Below are 14,803 nucleotides of genomic sequence, written 5' to 3'. Positions count from 1 at the left end.
TGGGATGTTGGCCAGTCACTGTGTGGGAGCTACTGAGTGTCACTGTACCCTTGCTTTCAGTATGCCTGGTGGCATGTCAGAACACAAGGCACCCCACCTGTGGCTGGATGTGGGGACCTAATAGACAGGATCCCACTCCAGTGAGCTCCAAAGTCAGATCTATTCCCAACTATAGAGGTTTCTAGAGGACCTGAAGAAGAATCAACGTCTGGTGGTCAGAAATATCTTCAGAGCCAACCACTGACATGTGGGAAGGGCTGTCTTGTCCCCCCCCACTTTACCCCCATTCCGTATACTGACTGTTTCTCTTCCCTTCAGGAGTGGGTGATGGAGGCAATGAGCTTGGGATGGGCAAAGTGAAGGAGGCCGTGAAGGAGTACATAAGAAATGGAGACGTCATTGCCTGTGACGTGGAAGCTGACTTTGCTGTCATTGCTGGTGAGTACCTGGGTGCCTGCTAAGAGGAACCTGGCTGTCCCGGATAAGTGACCCGGATTGAAGCCTGACCAGTTGTGTTAGACAGTTTCTAATCGCCGTGACAAAGACCTAAAAGCAGTAACTTCAAAGGAGGAAGGGTTGTTTGGGTCCATGGTCTCAAAGGGCTCAGAATGCAGCTGCTGGTTTTATTGTTCCCGTAGCCAGGCAGTCTGACATGGTAGAAAGGCTGCCTGCTCCACAGTGACCAGGAAACAGAGCGAGGGACCTTGTGTTCGCCTGGCAGGCTACGCATGCTTTCGTCCCACCTAGGTTTGCATCCCGTTGGACCGTTCTGCTCACACTCGGGTAGGGTCTTCCTCACTCAGGTGCCGTCCGACGTGTCAGTCTTTTCTGGAAACGCCCTTGCAGACATCCGTATGCTTTACTACTCTCCCAGACACCTCAGTCCACTCAAATCGACAATCAAGATGACCATCACACCAGGGCAGAAGCCTTTCTCTTCTCTCCAAGGGGCACCAGTGTAGAGCAGGACCCTGAGTGGGAATTCGGCCAATCCAGTTAACATTTACAATGTGCCAGGCATTGTTCTGGGTTCCAGGCAACAGCAGAGGTGATAGGTGCTCAAGAACTTCCTTTCCAGAGCTGAGAGACAGCGACTCAGAGGAATACATATACCAGGTGGTACAGTGATAGAGGTGTGGGATAGGGCAGGTGACAGACAAGAGAGAGAGACAGGAGGGCCAACTTTGATCAGTGGCCGGTGAGCGCCTATGATGCAGCTGACAGGGGAAGGGTTTCCCACAGCTCCTCTTACCATCTTCTGCCTCAGGCTCCCTGTCCTTCCTCTTGCTGCCCTTCCTCAGGGGACCTCAGAACCCATGTTTCTTATGTGTCCAGGTGTTTCAAAGCCTGACTTTCCCTTAGCCTCACCAGAAGATTCTGGAAATATTAACACTTTGAAAGGGGCTCTCTCCCCTTTATGGTCAGAATCCGATTAGAAAGGAGCGAACACTCTCCAGGATGGAAAACCTACTGGCGAGTTGCTGGAGGCTTACCACACAAACCTGGAGTTCAACCCCAGGGAGCCAGGTGCCCATCTTTAATCCCAGCACTTGGAGGGTGGGGGGGCAGAGGTAGTCAGGTCTCTTTGTTTTTGAAGCCAGTCTATAAGTGAGTTCCAGGGTTCCAAGCTGGCCAACGCTACATAGCAAGACCTTGCCCAGAAAAACCAAACCACAAGACCAACAAATGGAAACAATACCAGGGCATCATGGAGGACTTACTTCTGGGCACCCCTGAGTGAATCACCTGGATTTGGGGGGATTTCTGGGCACACAATTACATTCTCCATAGGGACTATCAGGGGGAAATCTCTTCTGCTCGTGGTGGACCCAGGAAAAAGGAACTCTCCAGAAATATGCCAGATCTTGCTCTGTTCTAAATAAGACCTGGCCTTAAAAGAAACCGCAGCCTGATGTGGTATGAGCAAACCCATACTTGCCTTGGTGAAGGGAAGTACCCAGTCCAGTCCACTGCCACCTTCCACCTCTAGTTCTATGGAGTAAAAGGAAGGAGATAAAGAAACTAAATGTAACCCTAACCAACAGAGAGCAGACTTCAGAACAAAGGAAGCTAGGAATAAAAAATTCACATTCATAATACACAAGGAAGATAAAACAATCCTTTGTGTATATGTATCTAACACCAGAGAGGTTATATATACACACATGGGGAGGGGGGGAGAAGATCTTCAGAGAAAAAAAATAGATGATTCAACTATTATAGTTGGATATTTTACCATCCCTGAATCAAAAGTGGACAGATACAGCTGGCATAAACCTGCAAGGACACAGCTGAACCCAACAATGCCGCCAATCAGCCAGATTTCATTGACACCTGTAGTAGTTATTTCGCTATTGCTGTGATAAGACACCATGACCAAAGCAATGTAGAGAAGAAACTGTTTATTTTGGCTTGCAGCACCAAGGGTCAGAGTTCATGTGACAGGGAGGATGACAGCAAGCAGCATGGCAGGAACAGAAAACCGAGAGCGCTCACATCTTGAACCACAAGCACAAAGCAGAGAGAGCAAAGTAGGCAGGCTCTTTGCTCTCGAAGCCCAGTGATGTACTTCCTCCAACAAGGCCACACCTTCTGCGTTTCCCTCAAGCAGCACCGCCCACTGAGACCAAGCAGTCACATGCTCATGACTATGGCGGACATCTCATTCAAACCACCACAGAATGCATGTATTAGAAAACAAGAAATAATGGACTTCGCTTATCTTAGGCTTCCACCTGAAGGAAAGAATAGTTCAATATTTTTCATGAACATGAATATAAAAACAGGGCTGGTGAGATGACTCAGTGGGTTATAGCATTCGCCACCAAGTCTGATGACCTGAGTTTGATCCTGGATATGTGCACACACACACTAGTAAACAAACATACTTCGTGCATGCACACATACATATATAAATGTAATTTTTTAAAAAGTCAAAAAGCACTCAGCAAAATATTAACAGACCCCAACAACATATAAAAGAAATGTATCACTAACAAACTAGGATTTATGTCAAGAAGATCCAATAATCCAAAATTCATTCATAATCTTAGATATTAACAAGCCAAAGAAGAAAATTACATAATAAGGCAAGAAATACAGAAAAATATTTTTAAGTGTCCAGCTGGGAGTGCTATGGCAAGGCTGTCCTTTGTCACCAGTTTTTCAGCTTCCTACTAGAAATCTTAGTGCAATCAGACAAAGAGAAGAAATAAAAAAGCATGTGGATTGAGAAGAAAGAAAATAATTATCTTTGTAGATGACATGTTCATCCATATGGAAAATCTACAAGGATAAACAAAAACAAACTCCTGGAATGAATAGATTACAGCAGTCTTTCAGGATGCAATGTCATTTTCCACTTTGCAAGAGGAATTTGAAATTAAAAACATGTTGCCATTTATATTAGCACTTCCCAAAATGCACTACATAAATATAAAGCTAGCAACATGTAATTCCTGTTTATGCAAGGAAAAATATAAAACTTCGATGAAGGATGGCATGAAAGAACTAAAAATAATCACAAAGATAATTACATGTTAATGGATTCAAAAACACAACCGTGTTAGGATGTTAGTTCTACCAACTTGATCAAAAATACAACACAAAATAAATGAACATTCCTGGAAGTTATTTCATGGATACCATGTTAGTTGCTTTTTTTTTTCTCACCACTATGACAAAATACCTAACAAAAGGAATTTAAGTAGAGGAGGGTTCGTTTCGGCTCACAGCTTGAGGATTTCTGGCCGCCATGGTTCAGAAGGCATGGCAGCGGGAGTGAGGCCATGGGCCACAGTGTGTCTGCAGTCAGGAGGCAGGAGATGATGCTAATGATCCGCTCACTTTCCCCTTTCTTTCCCTTCATTCATTCATTCATGGGACATCTATCCTCTGGCCTCCACCTGCAAGCCACAGAGGACACAAGGAACTTTAAGGGCAGATTACTAAATGAAAAAGCCAGTTTGAAAGGCTACGTGATCTGAACCCAGCTTTAGGATGTTCAGGAAAATGTAAAATTGTGTATACAGTGAAAGATCAGTGGTTGCTAGGGACTAGGAAATCAAAGTTCACAATATGTTCATCTCACATGAACTTAGCTGCCTTTCACGGGCCCCTCTCAACTCTCCCATACCCTACCATGGATCCCATGATCCAGGTATGATGGCCATGGACACTGCTTAAATATCGCATGGGTTTTACATTTTGTTAATTGAAAATATGACATCATATGACCAAAGGCAGTCTTTAGAAGCAGGTAGTGTAGGGTGATAGACACAGGCAAAAATGTGCTGGGTCATCCCACCGTAGCACAGTCAGCAGTTTTAGCTTGCAGGTCAGCGGCATCCCACGTACATGACCATCTATGCCATTGTAAACCGGTGAACACGGTTTTTCAGTTCTGCCTTTTCCTTCTTACAGCTTCCCAAACATGTTTAATTTTCTACATTTGCACAGAGCCTGAGGATGAGCTCTGGAATTGTACCAGGAAAATATACTTAATGCTGCTCAACTCTCACAGATGATATTTCAAATGAATGGATCAAGAGATACTTAATGCTATATAGTTGTACCTTTAAAGATGGTTGCATAGGTGGACACAATTCTTATATATCTTTTGTCTTTCTTCAGAATGTCTTACTATGTAGCCTTGACTGGTCGGAAACATACTACATAGACCAGGCTGTCCTCAAACTCAGAAATCTGCCTGCCTCCATCTCCTAAGTACTGGGATCAAAGGCATATCCCACCTGGCCTAGCCCAATTCTGATATTTTAAATAGATGGATAGATAACATTACTAAAGTACATACTTAAACATGGTTAAGATGGTAATTTCTGGGGGATGGTGAGATGGCTTAGTGGTTAAGAGCACTTATTGCTCTTCCAGAGGACTCAGATTCAATTCCCAGCATTCACATGGTACCTCACGTCTATCTGTAACTCCAGTTCCAGAAGATCCAACATTCTCACACAGACATACATACACCAATGCACATGAAATAAAATAACAAGTAAAAAAGATGGCAATTTCTGGTGTGATATTTTAGACAGACATAATAGATAGGTAAAAGAGATAGGAATATATTTAACACTACTGACTATAGTCTTAAAGATGGCTAAGGTGGTGAATTCTAGTGTGATACTTTTAGATAGATGGTAGGTAGGTAGGCAGATGAAAGATGGACGGACAGATAGGTAATTTGCTTGTTTTCATCCATGGGTCTAGGTTAATATAACTTCCTCTCCTAGGCAGGAACACCATAGAAACTAGATTTCTCTTCCTTGAAGTGAGAATCTATTCCCACTTCTAGTCAGCCATAAAGAAATTCTCCAATCTGCCCCTGTCTGATATGTCATAAGACCAGTCTCAGTCCAGAGGAATCCTACTCCCTACCCAGAATGAAGGATGTTGCAGAGAGAGGCCAGGAAGAGCCCAAGGAAGCAGGCCTTGCTGTGTCCCCACCCTGTCTGTTGACACAGACATTCACCAAGGCCAAAAAGAGCAGAATTCAGAGCGCTCCCAGGTAGATAGACACCTGCTGTTTCTGGAGGGCAGAGTATCCAGAGTGAGCTCCAAGCCCCTGCCTGCATGACTTGTCCATACGGCTCTCCATCATAACACCCTCTAATAAAACAGTGTGCTCCCCTGTGACTGTTGAAGCAAATTAATTCCATCTAACAGTATATAGTCAGTCAGAGCAAAGATGATGCAGTCTAGGAGATGGAGACCTTAAAACAGTCCATGGGACCTGACACAGTCATGATGGATAGCATCAGAACTGAATTGGATTGGAGCACACTTGGGTTAGGTATCTGCTGCTACAAAACTGTTAGGAGTCCTGGCAGAGAAAGATACTCAGGCCCTTGGTGGTCACAATACCCTCTCTATTGCTGGGTGACAACAGTGAAGGAACCGTTTTTCCCACATTCGTGTCATGTAGATTTTAACACAATTAAAGACTTAAAAATTACTTTCTAAGACAAAAGGAATGTAGGCTCTGGAGGGAATAGCCCGAGTTGTGTCTACTTATTCGCTGTGTGACATTTACTGCTCGCTCTGTGTCTAAGTTGCTCACATGGCAATAATGATACTAAGTCTCAGACTTGTTTTAAGGATTCCAGAAGCCGAGTCACACAAGACATTTACAACAGGACTGTAGACTGAAACATTCAACCCAAGTAAAGCATTCTTTTCCTTGAGTGTACCATTGATGACTCAAGTCACCACTATTTTGTAAAGCACTAATAAACTACCTAGTAACAACTGTCAGCTGTGACCATAGATACTTGCGATTCCAGACATTCAGATGTAACAAAAAGATCTTAGAATCGCTGATAGTGATAAATTTGATAATCATCGTCTAGTCTTCATTGGCCATGTTTGACTGTATCCCTTTGTGCTCCCTGGGGGTTCTGTTTGTATATTTGTTTACCTGGCTTCTCCCACCCCATAACTCCACTTTCTCCAGCTGAATTCTACCCAGAGCATAATCTACTAAATGACTCTTCTGTGCATCTTTCCTGAACCAGTCAGAATGATTGGTTTCTCTTCCGTGCTTCCATAATCCTTTGGGAGCATCTCATTGTCTTCCCCTGAGGCTGGCTATGTACACACCTCTCTTCAATTTGATGATCCTCTTCCTTTAAAAGAAATATTTGTGTTTAAGTCAGAGGAGAACTTGCAGGAGTCAATCCTATTCTTCCACTGTGTAGGGACTGAATTCAGGTCATCAAGCCTGGCAGTTTTCATCCACTGAGCTGTCCTACCACCTTCTCTTCCTCAGAGATGCTGCAGCACCTAGAGACAGACCTCCGTCAGTCTTGACAAGATGGAGAACACACGCAGACACCATCAGAGAGGAGTAGATGAAACCATCTCTAGCCCAGGGAATGAGCCCTGGGGCCTGGCTGACAGAATAGAAAAGGAGGTCTGAGGATGACTTAGGAATGGTTGTCAACACATAAAGGAGTGATAGACCTCACATACCCGGCTGTCCGCTATTATGCCCCAGGGGATAGGCTTCTTGTAGCCCAAGGGGTTGCCATCAGCCCTTGGGACAAGTGTGTAATGTGGGGAATTCTGGGATGGCTTTCTCAGTTCAGTGCCTGTCCAGTCGTGTGTAACCCAAATAGCTTCAAGCAATAACCCTCAAACTTCAGCTTTACTCAAAGCTTGTCTATAGGGCTCATTAAACTCACCTGCTCCCCAACAATCTTGCAGCCATTCTGATTTAGGAAGTCTGTTGCTTGGAGGCGGTCGGTGGACCATAGCATCTTTACAGTTCTTTGATGGATTTTTTTCTTCTTTTGCATGCTAGGTGTTTCTAACTGGGGAGGCTATGCCCTGGCCTGCGCACTATACATCCTGAACTCCTGTGACATCCATGAGCGTTACCTCAGGAAGGCAATCGGGCCTTTCAGGGTAGCTGGGGAGCAGAGCTGGACTCAGGCCCTGCCATCTGTCACTAAGGTAACACACTGCAGCAGCCCACTGGCCCAGATGCAACTTTCTTGTTTGATGAGAATTAAGTAGGCCTGAGTGTTCCAAACTGTATGACCACATCAACCACCAAGCTACCCATGAAGTCAAAGGTAGAGCTACTGCTGAGGAATTGTCTCCCTGCTGGGTCAGGCTGGGAGACAAAACCAGATAACCCTTTGATCTACTTCTGATCCTATCCTATGTGAGACGGATTTGGAGAGATCCTGGCCTGTCTGTTTGGCCTTTGGCAAGTTGCTTTCCCCCTCAGAGACGAGACTCTGGGTAGTCAGCGCTGCTGGATGAGAGAATACCTGACCCATGGAAGCCGTGACCTGGGTTGTGGTCAGGAGTGGGCGATGGGAGTCCTTACTGTTCTCTTCACAGAACTGACAACTCAGTGAGGATGCTAAAGCATCTTGGGTAGCACACATGCTAAGCTGTGGGAGCAGATCCGGTAGGAAGAGAGACCTGTGGGTGTAGACCGGAAGGACTCCACCAGATTGGGAGGGGGGCACACCCTAGGTGGGAAGGGCATGAACAAAGGCTCAGTTTGGTCCTGGCTGTGTAAGATTGTTCCTTGATGGAGGATTGTAGGCTCAGGTGTGATGGGAGAGACCCCAGAACAGCTTTCAAAACTGTCCCTGTATGAGTGTTTTCTGAGTGAGGCTTGCCTAAGCACCTCAGGGTCGGCAAACAAAACCCCACATGCAGTTCACCAAACCCCGAGTGCCGTTCTAGACACATCTTGTAAGCCAGAACAGAGGAAGAGCAGCAACCCTTAATGTCTAACTTAAGTGAACTTGGGTATGTGTGGGAGCAGCATGGGAAGCAGCCAGTCTTGACTCAGGGCTGGATGGGCTCCCTTGGTCCTCAGTCCATATAACTATCCTGGAGCCATCCTGCTCACCAACACTGATTCTAAACCCAAACCTCTCCACTGTGGGTGCTTCTAGAAGGGGTGGACCTGACCTACTCTACCCTGAGGAACAGCTGGTGGACCAGACCTACAGGACACAGATGAAGTATCGGTTTCTTGCTGGGTAGCTCCAGGGGGAATCTGGAACCTAGTCAGCCAGCCCAGAACACTGGCTACTGTGTTAGTTAAACACCACGACCTGGGCAACTTAGAGAGGAAAGCATTTGCTTGGCTTTACAGTTCCAGAGGGACAAGAGGCCATCATGGTGGGGGAGCATGGCAGCCAGCTGCAGGCATGGTGGCCGGAACAGGGCGCGGAGCGCAAACCCGAGGCTGCTTGCTACACTCAGTGCTAAGCCGGTCTCCCTGGATAGGGAAGTTCTGAGGCAGGCCAGATGAATACAATTCCAGGTGAATCCCTGAGGTGTCCAGACCTGGGGACCTGCTGGTCACTGGCTCGGTTTCTAGGGATGCGTGTCCATTTAAGAAAGGACAGACAATTGTATCTCCCAGCCAGCCAACTGGTGCCCCTGAACCCCAGTTCTTAACAAACCTCCATATTTAGAGGCCCTTTTTTTGGAAGCCTCTTTTTTGATGCTGTCTTGTGCTTTTCTATGCCCTGGTTTCTCTGTCTCTCTCTCCCTCCAACCTCCCTGCTGTTGAATTCAGTATTTCTCTGGGTTATTATTACCTCCACAGAGGAGGGAGTCGATGGGCTCTGTGTGGTGGGTAGTACCAAGTCCACCCATTAAGAGGCAGAACTGGGGGCTGGAGATGACTCAGCAGTTAAGAGCACTGTCTGCTCTTCCAGAGGTCCTGAGTTCAATTCCCAGCACCCACATGATGGTTCATAACCATCTGTAATGAGATCTGTTGGCCTCTTCTGGAGTGCAGGCATCTTACATGCAGATACAACACTGTACACATAGTAAATCTTTAAAAAAAAAAAAAAAGAGGCAGAGCTGAAGTGGTAATTGGGGTCTCTCTGACCCTGACTCTGGGCTTTCCTCTGGCCCAGAAGTTTCTCAGCCCCTGACAATGCGGGGGCATGGGAGAGAGGTGGGTGTGAGACTCAAGAGACATTTTCATGGGGGAAATGGACTTGTCTTCCCTGGGGGACCCAAAGGCCCTCTGTTCTTTATGCTTCCTGCATCTGAACTGGAAAAAAGGGGGTCTGCCTCCCACATGACTGCTGATTCACACGAACACAAAGTGTGAACCCCACCCACCCAACCCCTACAGGCTCACACTCATCCTCCAGGGATGGAAAATTCTCCACTTGGCATGGATGCCCAGTCTTTCAGAAGTGTATTAACAATACCTCGTTCTCAAGGAGGAAATGGAAAGGCGCCCGCCTGTTTGTAAAGCAAAAGCAGAAGGGCATTTGCTGAGCCCCTTCTGGGGGCCAGGCCCAGGCTTGTTCTGGGAAACAATGAGGAGTCAGACATGGCCCCTGGGGAAGAAGCTTGAGGAACAAGGAGAGTAACAGGGGGGCCCAGATGTCTCCCTCTGCCCCCCCTCTACCTCTCCCCTCCTCTGCCCTTCTCTGGTCTGAAACCCTGGCTCAAGCAATCCTTTCCTCAGCCTCCTGAGCACTTAGAACTATAAGTATGCCCAACTTCCCAACTCATTCGTATTCAAAATGGTTTTTCCAACATGCTTAAAAATAACATCTTTCCTGCCTGTAAGCCCAGAAATTACCCTTGACTCCATCCGTGAGGCCTGCCCCCTTTTGGTCCTCCTTCCTGTTTCTTGCTTCACTGTCTGCCTTGGCCTGGGCACCACAGCTTCCAGCTCTGCTCCATCAGGGAGGAGCTGCCCCCTCCACTCCGTCTCTTAGCAGATGCTGTGGTCCTTCCTGGAAATCTGCTGGGAGGGGCAATCGGCCCAGCTTAGAGACCAGGCAATTGGTCCCTGTGGCTCTTAAGAGTCTGAGTGCCAGCCAATTCCTAACCTGTTGGCTCTTCACACTCACCCTGAGGACTCCACAGCCTTCTCCATGTCCCGAGGATGAGAACAGAGAGGGCAGGCAGTGTGCTGGGAGGAAGTGTCCCCATGCTGCTGCGTGCATTGCAGAAAGAGAGGATATGAGTAATGGGGAAGAAAAGTGGGAGAATGGAGCCCAGACAAAGGGTGGGAAGTGCCTGTCTGGACTGGGTAGGCCCTGGCCAGGGGCTCTTGACAAATACTTGTGTGGAAACGTACTTGGACCTCCCTTTCACAGGGCATCATCTGCAGAACAGAAAGGCCACTGCAGGGACTTCCGTGTGTGTGTGTGTGTGTGTGTGTGTGTGTGTGTGTGTGTGTGGTTTGTACATGTCTGTGGTACACTTTCATGTGTTCTCATATATATGCAGAGGCAAGAGGCTAACCAAATACCATGGTCTTGAGAGCCATGAGTTCGAAGAGTTACAAAGCTTCAGTCTATAATAATAATCCCAGAAAGCATTCCCAGGGGCACCCTAGGGAACTGAGTTTGGTGTTGTGCTCTGTGCTATGACTATATAGTTTCTGGGGTTTTTTTTTACTCTCTGACTCTTTTGGGGAGCCCCCATCCAACTCCCAAAACTACACATAAAGACTTATTCTTTATTATGAATGCCCAACTTTAGCTTGGCTTGTTTCTAGCCAACTTTTCTTAAATTATTCCATCTACCTTTTGCCTCCTGGCTTTTACCTTTCTCTCTTTCTGTATATCTTGCTTTCCTTCTTATTCCATGTCTGTCTGGGTGGCAGGCCCCTACTTCTCTCACTCCTCGGTCTTTTCCTCCCAGATTTCTCCTATTTATTCTCTCTGCCTGCCAGCCCTGCCTATCCTTTCTTCTGCCTTGCTATTGACCATTCAGCTCTTTATTAGACCCATCAGGTGTTTGAGGCAGGCAAAGTAGCACAGCTTCACAGAGTTAAACAAATGCAACGAAAGAATGCAACACATCTTTGCATCATTAAACAATGTTCCACAGCATAAACAAATGTAACACATCCTAAATAATCTACAACAGTACATACTGTGAGTCTCTGGTCAGTCATCTTGCTTGGGACCACCTTGGGGCCTTGAACCTGTCAACTCATCCTTGAATCCCTGTCACAGCAGGCGCTCAAGAGAACTTATGGGGAGAAAGCAAATGCCTCATCAGGAAGGTGGCAGCCCTTTGGTGTCTGGGTTTCCTGCTTGAGATTTCTTTGGTTCCTTCTCTGTGGAGGAAGGAGAGAGAGGGTGCTTGATTTGGCTCCTCCTTCCTGTTGCCTTCCCCTAACTGTTCAACAGGACAGTCATGTTAGTGACTCTGACAGGAGGTTCTTTGGGACCTTACTTTTGGAGGGAAAGGAACGGAGGTGAGCCAGTCCCTATCCTTTAACCAGCAAATGAGTTAAGGAAAACAAGCTCTTCGTTTTCCCCGCTGCAATCAACAACCGACCTCGTTCCTACTGTGTGCCAAGGGTCACAGTGGGTACTTGACTTCCAGTATCTCCTGAGGGCCACGATGCCACCAGTATCAACAACTCCCCCATCTGGCAGATGAGATTTCCAAGACAGAGAGGTTACGACACTGCCAAGGAAGCCCCACCCCTGATGCGTCTATTCCCAAAGCCCTTCTGGGGTCCAGCTGCGCTTTCTCCGTGGCTCTGCTCCCTCCAAATGTTCCATGTCCATGTTGGAAAATGGAAGTAGCAGCAGCACAACTTAGTGTTGTGCTTGTTAGATTCCCTCCCCCGCCCCGCCCCCAGGGGTGTGGTCAATGTGACACAAGCTATGGTCATCTGGGAAGAGGAAAATTCAATTGAGAAAATACCTCTGTAAGACTGGCTTGTAGGAAAAGCTGTGGGGCATTTTATTAATGATTGATGTAGGAGGTCCAGGCCAATGTGATTCCATCCCTGGGCAGGTAGTCCTGAGTCGTATAAGAGAGCAGGCTGAGCAAGCCGTAGAGAGCAAGCCAGTAAGCAGCATTCTTCCAAGGCCCCTGACTAAGTTCCTGCCTCCAGGTTCCTGTCTCGAGTTCCTATCCTGAGACTTCCCTCAGTGACGGAGTGTGGCCTGAGAGCTATAAGCTGAAATAATCATTTTCCTCAAACTTTTAGTCCTGGTGTTTATCACAGCAATAGAAAGCGGACTAGGACACACACCCACCCCACAGGAGGCTAACAGTGGGATCTCGGAAGCGGCTTCTGCCTCAATCAAACCCATGGGAGCTCATTCATGGCATATCTAGGGACTGGGTTGGAGGGAGGATTGCGTTTCTCTAAGTGTTAGGATCATGTAGGCTTCCACCAGGGCATGAAATGTGGTCATATAATGCTAAGTGACTCCCCCGCAAAACAGCTGATCTGTTTAAATCCTTTGCTTTTGTTTGAGACAGGATCTCATACTCTGTAGACCAGGCTGTCCTGGAGCTCAGTATTTAATCCAGGCTGGCCTCAAACTCACTGTAATCCTCCTGTCTCAGCACCACACGTATTAGGATGACAGCTATGAGCCATCATATCAAGCTCTCGGTTTGGGTTTCATAAGGAGCTTTCCAGTGAGTTAATATTTTTACCCCCCAAATTTTACTTTTAAAAAAGAGGCACATTCCTGGGTGTGGTGCCACGTGCCTTTAAACCCAGCACTCGGGAAGGCAGAGGCAGGTGGATCTCTGAGTTCGAGGCCAGCCTGGTCTACAAAGTGAGTTCCAGGACAGCCAGGGCTACAGACACCTTGCTTTAAAGAGGAATTTAAAAAAAGAAAAGAAAAAGAGACAGAAAGAGAAATACAGAGAAACAGAAGGGAACACAGAGCGGGACACACCATACACACACACACACACACACAGAGAGAGAGAGAGAGAGAGAGAGAGAGAGAGAGAGAGAGAGAGAGAGAGAGAGAGAGAGAGAGAGAGAGAGAGAGAAAGGAACAGAGAACACAGATAGTAGTATATCAAGCCCAACGCTTTCTCTACGTAGAGATTTTTGCATTCCTTTCCCCCTCCCCCTACATGACTTTTACCTCTTCCTCATCTCCCTTTTTTCTTCCCAGGAAGAAAAAATGTTGGGCATCCTGGTGCAGAACCAAGTCCGGAGTGGAGTGTCAGGCGTCGTGGGCATGGAAGTAGATGGGCTGCCTTTCTATGGTGTTCACGATGAGATGGTCCAGAAGCTGGTGGATGTCACCACAGGGCACATGTGACCAGTGTGTTCTGTGCAAAGTCCCTTCCCAATGACCAGCCTGTGTCTAGGCAGGAGGTCCAGAGGCATTGATAGCTCTAACCGCCCCTCATCCTGGCTTCTTCAGGCCACCCCAGCGGTCTGCTGTGTTGTTTTTCTTTTGTAGCTGTTGCTGTCTTTTAAGCTACAGCTATCTATTCAGCAACTGCAGCTCTGCCGCTCCCAGCAATGGCTAGGTGGTAAGGATACAAGAGCAGAAGCCTGAGGGAATTCTGTTCCTTCAGGCATGACTCTTCCAAAAATACTAAGGAAACGTATTTAAATCTGTCCCACTACCTCAAAGGTTGAGGTAGAACCCTGCTTCCCAGAGAGGCTGCATAGCAAGCAGTTCACCTCTTCATCTCCCAAGAAGTCCTCGTGCTTTTTCTCGCCGCCCCCCTCCTCCCTACAACTTCCTGTCAGCTAGTTGCTGATCCAGCCTCCTGACAGCAGGTGAATTTTATTTAATCAAACACACCTTTGCATCATTAAATAAATGCTCCAGAGCATAAGCAAAAATAACACACCTTAAAATCATATTCTCCAACACTGCTCTGAGAATCTTTCTGCCTGCTACTTAAGAAATAATGTGTGAACAGTTAACTGTAGAGCAGAGCATAAGAATAGGCTTTGCCACGACCTAGGCTAATTAAGAAAGGCTAAATTGCCCACACATGGAGTGTTGGGTTAAAACCCTGAGGCTTTGCACTCACCATAACCAGCAAAACACTTATGCCTTTGAAATATGTTCTTTTTCTAATAGTTTTCCATTTACTGTTTGAGGGGATCCACCACAAGTTCCCTTCAGCCATCACACCCAGCGTCCCTCACTTCCATTCACCCCATTTCTTACACATCTGTCCCATCTGCTTACTCCTATCACTAGCCAGATTCTTTGCCCTCTTTGTGTGAGAAGGAAGCCATATTTGCCTGTAGAGCCCAAAGGTGAGCCAGACCTGCCCAGAGCTCAGGCAGATGAGCTCATCCTGATTTTGGACCACCTCCAACCCCCATTCCTCAGCAAAATCAGAAACTGAGCCACTGACCATACCCCTTATACACTTGTGTATCAGGATAGCAATTTGTGTGGGACCTGAACCTACTAAGTGTTGTTTCTTTAAATGTGTCTGGTATGGTTCTTTAAGGGACATTCATTGTGAAGAAGGAAGACATGGTATAGATTTTACACTCCAATAAAACATAAGTGTAAAGAGAAAA

General features: G+C 46.8%; 1 protein-coding gene across 7 annotated transcripts in view; it reads left to right on the top strand.

Annotated features, from left to right (window-relative positions):
• Nucleotides 1-14,803, top strand: part of Dglucy (D-glutamate cyclase) — an 82,467-nt gene extending 67,664 nt beyond the window's left edge. For all 7 annotated transcript variants that reach the window (XM_013112250.3, XM_005068406.4, XM_013112249.3 and 4 more), the window contains 3 exons: nucleotides 319-438; nucleotides 7,322-7,473; nucleotides 13,419-14,803. In XM_013112250.3, coding sequence (XP_012967704.1) covers nucleotides 319-438; nucleotides 7,322-7,473; nucleotides 13,419-13,568 — 422 coding nt within the window. In that variant the 3' untranslated portion in view covers nucleotides 13,569-14,803. The remainder of the gene's footprint in view (nucleotides 1-318; nucleotides 439-7,321; nucleotides 7,474-13,418) is intronic.

Source organism: Mesocricetus auratus, unplaced genomic scaffold (assembly GCF_017639785.1).
Source record: "Mesocricetus auratus isolate SY011 unplaced genomic scaffold, BCM_Maur_2.0 Super-Scaffold_15014, whole genome shotgun sequence".
Lineage (NCBI taxonomy): Eukaryota > Metazoa > Chordata > Mammalia > Rodentia > Cricetidae > Mesocricetus > Mesocricetus auratus.
The sequence above is the reverse complement of the archived record's forward strand: the minus strand, read 5'-3'. Positions and strand labels throughout refer to the sequence as shown.